General features: G+C 35.7%; 2 protein-coding genes across 2 annotated transcripts; one reads left to right on the top strand and one right to left on the bottom strand.

Moving 5' to 3' along the window:
• The first annotated feature begins 5,017 nt into the window (after positions 1-5,017).
• Positions 5,018-9,423, top strand: LOC306869612 (translation initiation factor IF-3, mitochondrial-like). Its single transcript, XM_079416418.1, has 4 exons — positions 5,018-5,181; positions 5,751-6,226; positions 6,540-6,685; positions 8,129-9,423. The coding sequence occupies exons 2-4, from the start codon at positions 5,752-5,754 to the stop codon at positions 8,363-8,365; spliced, it is 858 nt and encodes a 285-aa protein (XP_079272544.1). The 5' UTR covers positions 5,018-5,181; position 5,751; the 3' UTR covers positions 8,366-9,423.
• Positions 7,961-15,086, bottom strand: LOC306869613 (transcription factor IIIA-like). Its single transcript, XM_079416419.1, has 10 exons — positions 15,054-15,086; positions 14,895-14,951; positions 14,655-14,755; positions 14,474-14,570; positions 10,681-10,769; positions 10,489-10,562; positions 10,000-10,080; positions 9,680-9,909; positions 8,928-8,975; positions 7,961-8,810 (listed from the first exon to the last, which is right to left on the bottom strand). Coding segments are annotated over exons 5-10 (762 nt in total). The 5' UTR covers positions 10,683-10,769; positions 14,474-14,570; positions 14,655-14,755; positions 14,895-14,951; positions 15,054-15,086; the 3' UTR covers positions 7,961-8,483.
• Positions 15,087-15,371: the final 285 nt, after the last annotated feature.

Here is a 15,371-nt window from a genome sequence, read left to right as displayed (position 1 = left end):
AGTTGTAGGCTACATGACTGTATGACAAAAACAAACAAACAAAAAAACAAAACACATTTGATGCTACTTCTGTTGTGATTTTAAACGGCCTTTTCATTGCTTTTGACAAACAACTGGCTATACGTTGTGTTTACTAAATTTGCACAAAACAACAACAACAAGAAAAACAACAACAACATTAAATTACATAAAAAATACAAATACAATACTATTAGTGCTATCAATAATAATTTTTTGGTCTAACATCATTCTAAAAACCTTTGTACAAAGGATGGTTATGAAAAAGAGGTCAAAAATAATTTGTTGTTTTTATTACTTTAATACATTACCTCCAAAATCTAACTTAACATTATGGTCAATAGGAGATGAAAACAGAAACACAGTGGCTTTGCAAACAATTTCAAAGTTCATTACAACTGCCAGTAGGTGATCAATTGTGGTAATTGTATCCTGAGGTGGCAAACAGTGAGAATTAAGCTCAACAGCAAAGTTCAGGTCTGAGCTGAGGTTTCTATGTGAGCCTGCTTTTCTCTGGTACACTTTCCACACTCCTCTTGGTAGTTGCTGCATTGTTTTGTTGCTCAAATCTTCGGCTAGTAAGTAACTACCCTAGCAACCACATAGGGACACTCTGGCAATAAGCCGCAACATTCTCGCATTGCAGCAGCAACTATAAAAAAATCTATCTTTTTTGTATATTGATCTCTATTTTTATATCTTGTCAGCTCTTCAATATTCTCTCTCTACATCTCCTTATTGTCCCTTTCTTTCTTCCATTCTCTTTTCTGTCTTCCCCTGTTATATTCCTCTTTGTATTTGCTCGTTTTACATTTTCTCTCATCCTCTCATTCGCTCTCTGGATCAGAGAGCATGTGTTAATTAAACACTCTTTCAGATCATTCGCTGTCTAAAGTGGCTCCAGAGGCAGAAGCCATTAGGTAGAAAGCCCAGCTATCTGCATCTCCCACATTTATTAAAGTGAAATTCATCCTGTAATTACCCGCCTCTGCGTTGCCCCACGTTTGCCACTCACCTCCACCATCAACACCTGCCCAACGCGACACCTTGTGCTATTTCCCATCATGCCACAGGGCCAATTAGACCTTGCGGACCCCACAAGCTGCTGAGAGCTGGCTAATTATGTTAATAACTGATAAAGGATCATTATGTAAAAATGAAACATTACCTTTGATTTTATTTGGATTAAAACAGTTGGAGGCACAATGAAGTACTGATATAAATCAGAATATGTTGAGAGGGCTTGGCAAGGAAGGATTTCTTTCCCATTTCTTCAGAATTTCAAGAGGGGATTGATGCTTTTTCACTCGAGCTGTGGCAAAGAGTTTTGGTTGATGAGAGACAAGGTACAGAGAGACAACAATGTACTTTCCATTTACATCAGTGGTTCTCCACCTTTTTGACACCAAGGCCTGTCTTTGTCCAAGAAAATATTTGAAGAGCCTCCTATCTAAGCTGATATTTATCTCTATTTCTATTATAATATTAGAAATAGAGATGTATTTTATTGTAATAAAAATAAACAAACTCAAAAATATGATATGGTTTTTGAGTATCTTCATTAAGATTAGAATTTATATATATTTTAAAGGCTTATTTTGGCCCCCATGGAGGTTTGCCGAGGCCCCCTAGTGGGGCCCCGGTCCCCTGGTTGCAATCACTTATTTACATAATTCAAAACAGTTGTTCTAAACATGTGATTTTGACAATATTTGACAAATCCCTTAACTCACTTAGATTAATATCATTAAAGGAATAGTTCACCCAAAAATGAAAATTGAACATTTGCTGTGTGTTTGAAAGAAAAAAATGCATCATTAAGGGATTTTAAATGTAAACCGTCGATTCTGGACCCAAATATATAATAACGCTTCTTCCAGTGAAAAAGTACAGTTTGGTCTGTTTCCTCATAAAATGATCTGTGCATATTTTTCTCCTCATTCAGACGAGACAAGATTTTGATTTTCACTGCAGGAGAAAGTAATATTATGGATAGAGGCAATATTTTAAAGTAAATATAATAAATATTTCTTTCACTTCACAGGACCTTAATTGATGGACTGGAGTTGTGTGGATTATTATGATGTTTTTCTTATCAGCTGTTTGGACTCTAATTCTGGCGGCACCCATTCACTGCAGAGGATCCATTGGTGAGCAAGTGATGTAATGCGAGTAATGTTGCGATGTAATGTCAATTTCTTAAAATCTGTTCTGATGAAGAGGCAAACTCATCTGCATCTTGGATGGCCTGAGGGTGAGTACATTTTCATTTTTGGGTGAACTACTGCTTTAACAGGATAGTTCACCGAATAAATGAAAATTCTGTCCTAAAAATTCACATTCACATATATGCACTTTTTTCTAATGTAGAACACAAAGTACTATTTTTTTTTTTTTTGTACATACAATGTAAATGATGTATAAGATCCAGTAAGTCACACAGGTTTGTGGTTTGTAACAACACAAATAAATTACTTTTATCAATTTATGGATGAATTTCCGTCAATTTAGGTTACTGGTATTTTACAATTCTGCATTAAAATGAGGGAATAACTACATTTATACATTTTCAAAAGAAAAGGTAAATGGTGTTTAAAAAAACTTGTTGTGTGCATAAAGTTGTTTTTGCTCTGTATTTTCTCCAGGTGCCGTTGTAAAGTGCAGAGGACTTCAGGACTTCATTATTCAAGTGCATCTAAAGTGTTAAAATTGTTTTATGTAATGTCAGCTTTTTTGTTTTAAGAAAAACTCCTAGTTCAATCAACATTTAAAATAGTTTGTCTGAAAAAAATACACCATATCGTAAAAACTTTGCAGTTCTCCAGAGGAATATTCTATCCTAGTCTGACAAAATCTCTTTAGACATGTCACTCAAAATACTGTTAATAGTCTAACAAAGACGTGCTGCATGAGCAACAAACAAAGACTCATACAACCCAAAAACAGAGAGATGCTGAAAAGAAGGCAGTGTTTAGAGTAGTATAAGATTCTCCTTTGACAAGATACTGTGCAACTTCTGTATGGTAACATCCTTTTTGTTTGAAAGGTGTGCCACTATGCAGGTGCCTGTTAGAAGAACTGGTATCCTTGCGCTAATTAGCAAACTAGGAAGCTCCTAAGGCTGCTTCATGAATGCTCTTTCTGCAAGCGCATCTTTCTCTAGGCGCAGTCAAGCGTGTACAATTATCCACCTGCTGCTCGCAGGCGGCACATTTTTTTGTCAACCATCTCCTTTGCAACGAAGTTCTTTCTCCAAACATTTGTGGTTCATGCCCTCACGGCTTCCTTAATCTAAGGTCCCATTTGCTGAATAGACTGGAGGTTCATCATTATGCACTTTAGCTCTGTAATAAAGGGCGGCATTGTTAAATTCGGTCTCATTGCAGTAGCCATCTAACTTTTAAAATTACTCCTATATTTAACAGGTTAACGTAGAAAATTACACCATTACTATGTACTTAAATAGACTCAAACATTACTGCATAAATGAAACAATGAAATTATTGAGAAAAAAAATAAAAAAATACTTGCAAGTAATTGTTTTTGTCTTTTTTTTTTTTGGAGAGCACAGTTACACATCCAATCACCCAACCCCCACAACATGAAAAAAGAATAGTCCTATTCTACTGTTCTCTTTTAAATTTAGGCTCTTTTTGCATTCAGACTCTTTCTTTGCCTTTCTCTCTATTCCTGCCTGCTCTTTGAAACTCAAACCTTGTTGATGGAAACATAACAAGCGCCTCCGCTATGGCCTATGACCTCAGCCTCTTTGCACTTCCTGTGCCCAGCTCTCTGATGGGAGGGATCTGTCGGTGCACCTGCAGTTGGGCAGGTGACAGAGGAATTCTGGGAGAAATGGAGCCTTAGAAACACAGCAGCTTCTCTCTGACACGAAGGTTAAAGCCATTGAGAACAGCAAAGATTAGAGGCTCTTTGTACCCATCAGCGTTAAACAAATTAATCTATTGCTGCTCAGCTGACTGTAAAATCTCTAGATTTACTGTTTCAATGCAGCTAAGGCCTAAGCCACAGGGTCAACCCATGCTGCCTTTCCCACAATGTCTAAAACACATATTAGAAAACCTTTACAAAGTTTTTGTCTGCTTTTTAGGAGTAAGAATATAAAAAGAGCTGTATGCGGGTATTAGGGGAGATTCATTTTCAAAAATAAAAAAAATACTACTACTAATAATAAAATAAAATAAAATAAATAAAAATAAATAGCAAACATAGACAAAATAACAATTACAATAAATAGGCCTACAATAAAATAATTAATACTAACAATTTTGTTATTTACAAACATGGATCAGAAACACAATATTGTTCCATTTGGCAATATTTTAAAAACGTTGCTAGAATAGAATAAAACTAGCACAAAATATAAAAGAGTTACTATTATTATAAAGTTGATTATGGCGTAGTTTATTATTTAAGTAATTTTATTTATTTATGTTTTTTTTTTCCAGTCAATGGAGGCTTGGAAAAAGTGTCAAGAGAGCAGTAGGCTATAAAGGTATAAAGAGGCCCAATGAGCTGTGGCCCGGGTCAAATCGTGTCAAGTCGAGTTAAGCACAGACGAGCGCACAGAAACTGACCCACGTGAGCTCAATCTTTTTACGCAATGATATGCTAGAGCTCTTTGGTTATTAAAATGCATCTCTAAACTGAAATGAACTGGGCTATTTATTATTATTATTAGGCCTATTATTGTTGTTGTCATTCAAACGTCCAGTAAAAATGCGCAATATCCCTTCTACAAACAAATCTAGTATTTTATATAACGTTACTAGCCTAAAACAAATTTTTCCTGCTAGAAAAATGTAATATGCTTTCTTCTTTTCTAACGCTGCATGTTATATATTCAAAAGGGACCAAGAGATACCTCTTTCTATTAAGCAAAGTTGCACTCCATTCCAAAACACATTTACAAATCTCATAAGATTACATAAAATTACATAAAATTTTAAATTACACAGCAGCGGCGCGTTGGCGTGACGTCACATGTGTGCGCCAAGATTCGTTTGTCAGTCAGAGAAGCATTACTTGCTTTAATGTTTCTGGTTTTATTTATTCCGAGGGCAAATTTTGTGTTTATGACCCAGATTATTTGTCTTGAAATCATTTTCTTCGTCCTTGGCGTCGGTTCCGTACGACTCTAGTGTAAGTAGTTTCGATCAGTTTGGTGTTTGTTAGTTCAAATCTGAAAGACTATCAAAAACCTTAGTAATGGAGTAAATATTGTATACTTTATATATATGTTGTATTTTTAATAAGTATATATGTTGTATTTTTAATAAGTGTCTACTTCGTTTCACCAAAAACAAATGCTTGGAATGATTAATATTTTTTTAAATGTTTTTGAAAGACGTCTCTTGCGTTCATCAAGTCTGCATTCTCAATTTGAATAAATGTAATTTATTCCTGTAATGTAAAGCATCATGTGATACTGAAGTAAGTACAGCTTTGCATCACAAAAATAAAATTTTTTAAATATATTCATATAGAAAACATTTCTTTTAAATTGTAATATTTCACAATTACTGTTTTTACTGTATTTTTCATCAAAATAAATGTAACCTTGGTGACCAGAAGATACTTCTTTCTAGAACATTAAAAAATCTTAATTATTTTAAACTTTTTACCAGTAGTGTATACAGACATTGTAATCTGGGGTGGATTAAAAAAAATGACAGACACTTCTTTGTAATGTTCATGACACTCTCTTCTAGGATGTCTCTGGGTTTCCTGAGGTTTGTTTCGAGTCAGGCACTAAGCCGCTGTCCTCTTCAACCCATCAGCCTGGTCACCTCACGCCTGGCAAGGAGCCCATCAACCCTCAGGCCAGCATGTTCTTGCCATATTGTCTCGCCCTCGCTATGTATGTCCTTCTCCACAGACACTGAGAGTGGGAGCACCGGTGTGACAGATTTCCAGAAGGAAACTAAAAAGCTGGACCCGAGAGCACGAGTCACTTTCGGCAGCGTGGGTAGGAAGATTGGTCCGCGCCATATAAAGTTATTGGGTGAGGATGGAGATGAATTGGGTACATTGCACCGTGCTGATGTGATACGACTGATGGACGAAACGGGGCTGAAGCTTGTTGCCATAAATGACAATTGTGATCCTCCATTATACAGACTGATGAAAGGGAAACAGATCCATGAAGAGCAGATGAAACTTAGAGACACACAGAAATCCAAGAAAGGTGCGTTTCAGTCCACAAAAAAGAAAAGAAAAAAAATAGCTGAATATGATCAAAGCTGCAATATTGCAGTCATACTACAGTGAGAATCAGACTCAAATATATAACAGTTCTCCAATAGTTTAAAAATATAATTCTTTAAGTGATAGTTGACCCAAAAATGTACATTCTGTCATTATTTACTACTCTTAAGTCATTTTAAATAACAGAAAAGTAGTCCATTTTTGGGTTAACTATTTGTCTTGCAAGTGCATGATTTCTGTTTCTCTATCTCCTTATTGTGCTTCATTGCGAGAACTTTTTGTTGCATCTGCAGGGCCTGTCCAATCAAAGGAGCTTGTTTTTTCCTCCGATATCTCCCTTCATGACTTGGACACTAAACTGCGGCAAGTTGTCAGCTGGCTGGAAAAAAACAACCACGTCAGACTCACTATCAGAGCAGGAAATGACGGCACTCCACTGGTATGGAAACAGAATATGCATTTCATTTGCATTTGTTTAGTAATCAATTTCAATTGCACATCAGCTGTCTATGTTTGTGTTGTTTAAAGTAAATAGTGTTTCACTGTGCACAAAGAAAGCTTTGAGTTGAAGGAATGTCCCAGAATCAAAACTAGATTTATGTTTTGTCTCTGAGACCGAATATAGTAATAACTTGTCTTTACATAAATATGCATATGGTGAAAGTCTATGGGGCAAGTTTACCAGAGAAACTAACAAATGAGGAACAGTGTGAACAATTTATAAGAGCCCACAGCAATGTTTAATCCACTACAGAAGAACAGAAAACGTTAAGATTCTGGAAAGTGACCTTCTACCATCTATGCTGTGTATTACCAGCCAATATATGCAGCTCTTAATTTCATAGCATTTATATACAGTTGAAGTCAAAACTTTACATACACCTTTCAGAATCTGCAAAATTGATTATTTTTGCAAATTGTTTATTTTACCAAAATAAGAGGATCATACAAAATGCATGTTATTATTTTAGTACTGACCTGAATAAGATATTTCACATAAAAGATGTTTACATATAGTCCACAAGAGAAAATGTTGAATTGATAAAAATGACCCCGTTCAAAAGTTTACATACACTTGATTCTTAATACTGTGTTGTTACCTGAACGATCCAAAGCTGTTTTTTTTTGTTTGTTTAGTGATAGTTGTTCATGAGTCCCTTGTTTGTCCTGAACAGTTAAACTGCCTGCTGTTCTTCAGGTCCCACAAATTCTTTGGTTTTCCAGCATTTTTGTGTATTTGAACCCTTTCCGACAATGACTGTATGATTTTGAGATCCATCTTTCCACACTGAGGACAACTGAGGGACTCATTTGCAACTATTACAGAAAGTTCAAACGCTCACTGATGCTCCAGAAGGAAAAACCATGCATGTAAAGTTTTGACTTCAACTGTACATCTTCCATACAAAGAATGTGAGCTATCTGAGCTGTAAGGTTGTGCAAGTCATCCTTTTACTAGTGAAACTACCATTCTGGATTATGAGCTAACTGATGAAAGCAATTTACTATATTGAGTACTTTGAGAATCATTACGTGTATTAATGTTTGTTCCACTACTACAATGACTTGTGCCATAGAATTACATTGTAACCGCATGATTTATTTTAATTTTTTGCTTTTAACGTGTAACTGATGCTCTCGATAAAGCTTAACTCATATTGTCCTTGAAACGTTGGGTGCAACCAATCCTTAAATACTGGAAATATTAAGATTTGAGTGATACGAGTTTACAGTTTATTTACACAAATTCATTATATAAATGTACAACCAACACAACAATTACTATTAAATTAACAGCGCTGTGCTGCTTTGAAAATGGAAATGGGTACAATCCACCATTACCAAGCAGATTTCAGCATTTTCTTTTTTTTCTTCTAAACAGGACAAAGTCTTAGCACAGATGATGGAGAGGATATCAGTGCCTGTTGGCTTTGTATCAAAACCTTCTGTGGTTCGCGGGGGTCGTGCTGCCGTGTGTGTCCTTCGGCTTGCTTCTGCTAAAGAACTGCAGAAAAAGGGAGAAGAGACTTCGAACAAGAATTTAAAACCTGACTCAGAGACACCAGCATCTCTTCGTAACTCCTCTACAGAGGACTCAAAAGATTTGAAGCAACAATAAAATATGCACATTTAATTACAAAAGTGTATTTTGGTGCAGTGATATGTTTACACTGGAAAAAGTCTCCAAAACAAAACTGTTGCTTGGGTTCACTGGAATATGACTCGTGATAAATGGACTACACTAAAAGCGGTTCTAAAAGGTGAACCACTGGATTTGCCGGGTCACCGAGTTCAGAATAAATAGATTTAGTTTGGCTGACAACACCTGATTTAATGGGCTCATAACTATGCAAGGTTTCTGGGAAGTCTGGTTTTGGAATTTTACAACATTCAGAGCTGAAAGAATGCAGCTGACCAATTAATTGAGGATTCATAGTTGTTTCTGATTGGTTACTATGTGGCACTGAAGATACACCTGAAGATGATGCTTTTGTTTGACGTTTGTTTTTTGGTTTGTGGCCACTCAGACGGGATGCCAGGGAGCGTTTTGGGCGGGGTTTCAGCTGAAAGAGACAATAAGGGCAGTTATTTTTAACTTTAAAACATTTTAAACACCTGTTGTTTGATATTTCATCAACCTCTGATTCAGCTGATCAATAAGTAGTACTGCAAGTAGTTACCTGTTTCTTTTCAGGATCATGAACCACACCATGGCGAAGTAAACTTTGCTGCAGCAAAAAAATAAAAAAAAGTTTATTTTGTATCTCAGATGTCCCCAATTCTTTCTAAGAGTAGGAAGACAACTCAAATTGGCCAGCTTACTGATCTAACAATATTAAATTCAGAAATATAAAGAAATCAGAAAGCGACGTGCAACTGGAGCAGGTATCAGATAAGAAACATGCAGTCAAGCCAGTCACATTTTAGCATGATAGAGAAAGGCTGCCCTGAAATGACTTATGAAATAACTTAATATTTATCATACAAATGACTGACATTGAAAAATGTTTAGAATGTAGATTTCATTAAGCCATTTCACTGTGTATGAAGTTTGAAAAAAATTTAATGCTCCCTTGAACATCAACAAAAAAACAGTGCTTAATGGGAGCAACACTATAGACTGTAATTCTGTTGTGACACCACATGCATTTGCATTAAAGCCTTTTTTCTCTCGACAAAACATGTTTCCAAATTAGTTTTTTTTTTTCTTGCAACATTTGAATTATAGAATGTATGCACCAAAACTGAAATGACAAAACACTTTTCATAAATTTGAAAGTTTTATCTGAATTTTATCAAATACATTTAATTTCTATTAGCTGACCATTTATGCATTAAACATTTTAATTAATTGATTGATTTGGCAAAAAAAACCCTTGGATGGAAATGAAGTAAGTGAGGCAGAACTCAGATGATGGGAAAGCACTGTTACCTTCATGGCAAAGGACTTGCCACAGCCAGGGTGAGTGCAGATGAAGAAGCGCTGCTCTTCATGGAAAGAGAGTATGTGGCTCTGCAAGTTGAACGCAGTGGTGTACGAGCGGGTACATTCATCTCTGGGGCAGTGGAATACCATGCGCTCTTCAGAGTGAACATGCTGATGCTGCTTCAGGAACCAGCTATCCCTGAATGTTTTCTTACACTGATCACACTGTACCCTGACTGAACACATACAAAACAATTACCAAAGTAATATTTTGTAACTTTCTGTAAAGTTAGGCTATTTACATTCAGAACAAAACACAGGATTACCAATATGAACTTTTTTGTGGTTTGTCATCTCCGTCCAGTTCTTTCCCACAAATGAGCAGCCCTCCACAGTGCAAGAATAACCTGCAAAGTTATGACAGTATGGTAGAAACACATCTAATGACTTCATGAGTCAGAAAAAAAAGAACGTAACTTTGTGTTTCAGCATCAGTCTCACAAAACTATTGTACGGGAGCAGGAGACTACAAATTTTAAAACGGTGCAAAACTTTCAATTTATTAGCTGCTATAGGTAAATGACTAGAAGAATAACAAAGAGCTGTAAATGGTAAAACTATTTGTGCCACAACCTAGCCAAAGTATAGCCTTTGACCTAGCACACGAGCAAAGGATTTTTTTTTTTTTTTTATTTTATTAAATTTTTATTATATAGAAAAATAAGTCAAATAACCTTAAAGAAAAAAGTCATACGGGTATGGAATGAACAACTGAACCATTCCTTTATGAACAACAGAACAAGCAGAGGACATACCTTTATGTACCTTCTCATGACGCTTTAGTTTACCACGTTGTGAAAACCGTCTCCCACAGCCTTCATGTAAACACCTGATGATCAGAGCCATTGCAGTATTAACACACCATCAAATGACACACAGTTCTAAGTGTTATATTATGCTAGTTTACTGACAATAAAGAGACAGGACGAAAGAGTGCAAAGTCTTACATGAACGGTAGCAGCTGGGTGTGTGTACACTCATGGGTTTTCAGCTGGTTATTTTTCTTGAATGCTTTGCCACATCCTTCAAATGTGCACTAAAAAAAAAAACATTAGAAATATGAAGACAACAACAATCACACATATAACGTACCTACAGCCCTTAATACACTCTAAAAAATCCTGGGTTATTTTTTCTACCCAAATGCTGGGTTAAGCCATTTGGGTATTTTTTGGGGGTTATTTTCTCAGTCCTGGGTAGTTTTGGGGTAGTTCTTTGTAACCCAACCGCTGGGTTATTTTCTGGGTCATTTTTACTGAGAGTTGAATCAATACACCCCCTCCCCCACCCAGACGCATCAACCCAGCTTCTTGGGTCAAATCAACTCAGTAGGCTCAGCGCAGCGCGGGCTGACTGAATTCGAGGTGGAGGTGGATGCCACACACACACTGTAATATTTGGAGAAATAAGGTTCGTATCAATATATTTATACATATAACATGTATTTTTTAACCTATTTATACACATAACATAATACTGAGGGCTATAAAAAGACAAATGTGCGATAACAGTCAAGTTTACATGGCATTAAATGCGCCGCCAGCTTCGTTCGTTTTGCTTTGCTGGTTTAAAATGCCCGCTGGTCTGATAGTAAATAAATTTTCAAATTTATGCAACGAGATGTAATGTAAACTTGCATTCCTTGCCTTTTCAGATTATTAAAATGAGATTTCTGTCCATTACAGCTAAATCTTTGGTAATACATTTCTGAAAACCACCTTTTGTACACGTACAGTCAAACCTGCCCATCCTCCATCGTACTGCAGTGCTGCTGAGTCAAAACAACCCAATTTTTGGGTCATCTGTCGCGGGCTTTTTGGATCGTCAGCAGGAGGACTTCTAGACGGCACTTTTTCAAACACTGTCTTCAGCGTTTTTTCTGGTGAAATTAAGGTTTGTATTTGTCTTCGTATTATTTAATCGTTTCCGACTGGTAAAATGTGCCGTTCTGTATCTAAAATATCACTTATATGATGGATCATAATCACCTAAAGCCGAGGTAGCTTAGCCCATCTGCATTTTTTTTGTGGCCCGCGTCATGGTTGTAACTTGCAATCGTTTGTTCTGATTATTCACTATTTTTGTCTTTTCTTGTTCATAGTCCAAGCTCGGAGACAAAAAAGGGCCTAGCATCAGCCTTGGTGCAAGCATTCCCCTGTCTGCACGATAAAACTGCCAATGGTTATGTAAGTAGTAAGATTTGTTGCTATGTAAATAGTACATGTTACTGTGTACTTTTCAGAGAGGGCATACAGAATTGTTTAAATTGCTGAATTTTTTAAATATATAAGTGACAATGTGTAGAGGAATGTATAGAATTATTCACAATACCCACAATCCCGCACTGAAATTCAGGCCCTGTGTTCATGTGTATTGTATGTTCATACATTATTTATGTCTTTCCAGGACACATGGTATGCCCAATGCCGAAATAATAGACCAGCCACTGGGTTCATTGAAGAGAGACTGAGGAACATACGAAAGCGACTGAGGCGCTTGAGAAGACCACAAGGAGAGAAAGAAGATGCACCATGCAGGACAGTCGTGCCAGGTAATGGGTAGACTCGATTCTTAAAGGAGTAGTTCATGCAAAAAAATCCCTGCAATCTCAAAGTCCAATGATTTTAAGATGTCAAGACAAAGGGACTTTTTGTTGTTTATAAAGCAGAAAAAAGAAGCATCCTCTCGTTTTCAAATGCATTTTTTTCAGCAAATTTCTTAACATGTAAATATTTGTGTGTGTGTATATATATATATATATATATATTGTATATCTCATTTGTTAATATTAATGTGTTAACTAACATAAACTAACAATGAGCAATACATTTGTTACAGTATTTATTGAATTTTTGTTACTGTTAGTTTGAAAAAAAGCAACAGTCATTCATATTTTCACAGTGCATTAACCAATGTTAACAAATACAATGTGATTTCAACAGTAAATGTAGAAATTAAGATTATTAAATTCTGTAGAAGTATTGTTCATGCTTAGTTCATTTTAACTAATAAAACGTTATTGTAAAGTGTTACCGAAACTCTTTTGACTTGCTTTGTATGCCTGTCAGTGGCTCTGTCAAAGTGGGCCATAATAACTTTCAGGTATTTTGCCTCATCCAAAGCTCTGGCCCTTGATTGAATAAACATTTTGGATTAACTACCCAACCCACCACCCATACCCACACCCCGATACCCCCATTATTTTTCACCTTAATTCATTTGCATTATCTGTCCTTTAGGTTGGAACAAATATGGTGGAGTACCTCCAGCAGGCTGAAGCATCAAGACCTTACCCTTATGTCCTGTCACTTGAAAATGGACTCATTGACTCTCAGGCATTTGTCATCCTTGCAGGAAAAGCTTTGGAGCAAAGCACTCTCATTGGGGCAGTAGATGCATGCTTCAAATCATTTTATGTTTTCGATGTAACCTATCCAAAACAGTGTTTCTATTGTTGGGAGTTTATTCAAAATATTTTTCAGTTGGAGGGAAGTGAATCCCCAACAGTGAAATTTTTACACTCGGCACTACATTCTTGCAAGTAGACGATAAGAAGTTCTTTGAACAAGTAGTGGTTCAAGTATATGAGGTAGCAATTTATTTTTCATTTTATTTGCAGTTAAGTTTATATATATATATATATATTTATTTTTTTGCTTGAGGAAGAGTAGTACTTTGTGCACATACTGATGATTATCAATATTTTTGTGAAAACTTTTTACTGGAAAAATTCTGTTTTTCATTGTTTTATTTTTGTGTTCATACTGTAGGCTAAAAACAACAGGTTCGTAGACTAAAAACAATACTGCTTTGTAACAAACAGTTGTTGAGGTATTTCAGAGTTTTTAACTTCATGTGCATATGGATTCATGTGCAAACTGTTTTACTAAACCTTGAGGTTTTTTGTAGTTCATGAATTTTTTAAAATGTTAAAACATTTACAGTTTTTCAACTACAGAGACAAACCATAAAAATGAAATAAATTGTTTTTGAATGCTGTTTATAAATGGAATTTTATTGTTTTACTTTTGTATGATCTCTTGAATTTTTGGTTGAGTAAAGTGTATTTACAAAGTGTAATGTGCTGAAAAATATTAATGAAAAAATAAAGCTTATACAATGTTGACCTGTTTGTTTATCATGTGGTATATTTAATTTTAAAATATGATTTTAAAAGGAATACAAATAAATTACCTTTCAAAATATAACCCATTTATGAAATCAAATTAACCCATAATTTTAGTAAAAAATAACCAAGTTTTGGGTAGAAAAACAACCCATTTGCTGGGTTAAAATTAATAACCCAACTTCTTGGGTTAGTTTAACCCCATATGGGTTCTGTCCTATATTTACCCAGCAGTTGGGTTAAAAACAACCCAATTTGGGTTGTTTTTAACCCAGTGTTTTTTAGAGTGTATTACATTACATCATGGTACTGAATGATATTTACATGCCAGGGCTCAATAATAAGGATGGGCCACAGAACTGTCACTTGTTTGTTTCCACTATTAGATTGGCTGATCATGCGTTTTTAGGCCTTGTGAATATATCGTTTAAGTCAGTATGGTTTTGCGTTGTATGCCACTGTTTTCCAGCAAAAGTGTTGCTGAACTGAATATAACCATCACTTACATTTGAGGTGTATAATCTAAATTCTCTTTCGTGTAGACATTTAATTCAGTCCTCAAAAATACCACGTTATTTTTTTTTTTGTGGCTAATTGCGTTTGTATTTACTTACAATGTACTGTTTTGTCTCTTGTCTGTGAATACGTGAACTGTGTTTCTTCAGGTTGGAGTTTGTGGTGAATCGTTCGTTGCATCCGTCCTCAGTGCATCTGTTAGCGGGAGTAAATGACAATTTACTATGCTATTAAACTTACACTTATACAACCAAACAAAAAAACAAAAAAAACACTCACTTGTAAGGTCTGTCGCCGGTATGTGTCAGTGTGTGACGAGCAAGATGAGATTTCGTGCAGAATGATTTGCTGCACCCGTTATACTCGCACTTAAATGGCCTCTGCAAACAATCAATCAATAAACATCTACTTCGTTTGAAATATGGCATATGCCATTTCGTTTAAATTACTTTATTATCATTTAAAATGGCTTTCAGAACGTGTCATACATGCGTAAATAAAACTCTGCGCTTAACTTACTTCCCCTGTATGCTTGCAGAGATGCGCTTCTAGCTTCCATGCTTTGTTGTACGACGCCTGACAGTCAGGAAACGAACAAATAAACGTTGCACTGGGGTTAACGTTAGTTTCATGCATTGTCATACATTCAGCTACAAGTTATTGATAGACCTAAGTTACCGCGCGTGCGCCTTCATTTTGATAGCCTACGAAACATCTGACGTCACTATAATGACACATCCTAGCTGTATGGCACGCCAGTGAGGTCGAAAGCTTAAAAATGCATGAAAAACGAATGGTTGTTGTCTGATAGATGTTTCGTTTTATAATTAACATTAAATATAAATATAAAAAAAACATTTTATGTATATTTCATAGTTTTAATTTTAATAATGCATAACCAAGCTGATCATAATGCATTGTCCATCATGTAATCTGATGACCAAACATTCATATTGGCATTGTTTTCCAGTGGTACATCAAGTAGGCTACATAAAT

Source organism: Barbus barbus (genome assembly GCF_936440315.1).
Source record: "Barbus barbus genome assembly, chromosome: 5".
NCBI lineage: Eukaryota > Metazoa > Chordata > Actinopteri > Cypriniformes > Cyprinidae > Barbus > Barbus barbus.
The sequence above is the reverse complement of the archived record's forward strand: the minus strand, read 5'-3'. Positions and strand labels throughout refer to the sequence as shown.

Excerpts from the sequence above, each read along its gene's own strand:
- LOC306869612 (XM_079416418.1), top strand. The coding sequence starts at position 5,752 with ATGTCTCTGGGTTTCCTGAGGTTTGTTTCGAGTCAGGCACTAAGCCGC. Across the intron at positions 6,227-6,539 it reads CACACAGAAATCCAAGAAAG|GGCCTGTCCAATCAAAGGAG; the intron begins GTGCGTTTCAGT and ends TTGCATCTGCAG. Across the intron at positions 6,686-8,128 it reads GAAATGACGGCACTCCACTG|GACAAAGTCTTAGCACAGAT; the intron begins GTATGGAAACAG and ends TCTTCTAAACAG.
- LOC306869613 (XM_079416419.1), bottom strand. Across the intron at positions 10,081-10,488 it reads TCATGAGAAGGTACATAAAG|GTTATTCTTGCACTGTGGAG; the intron begins GTATGTCCTCTG and ends ATAACTTTGCAG. Across the intron at positions 8,811-8,927 it reads ATGATCCTGAAAAGAAACAG|CTGAAACCCCGCCCAAAACG; the intron begins GTAACTACTTGC and ends TGTCTCTTTCAG.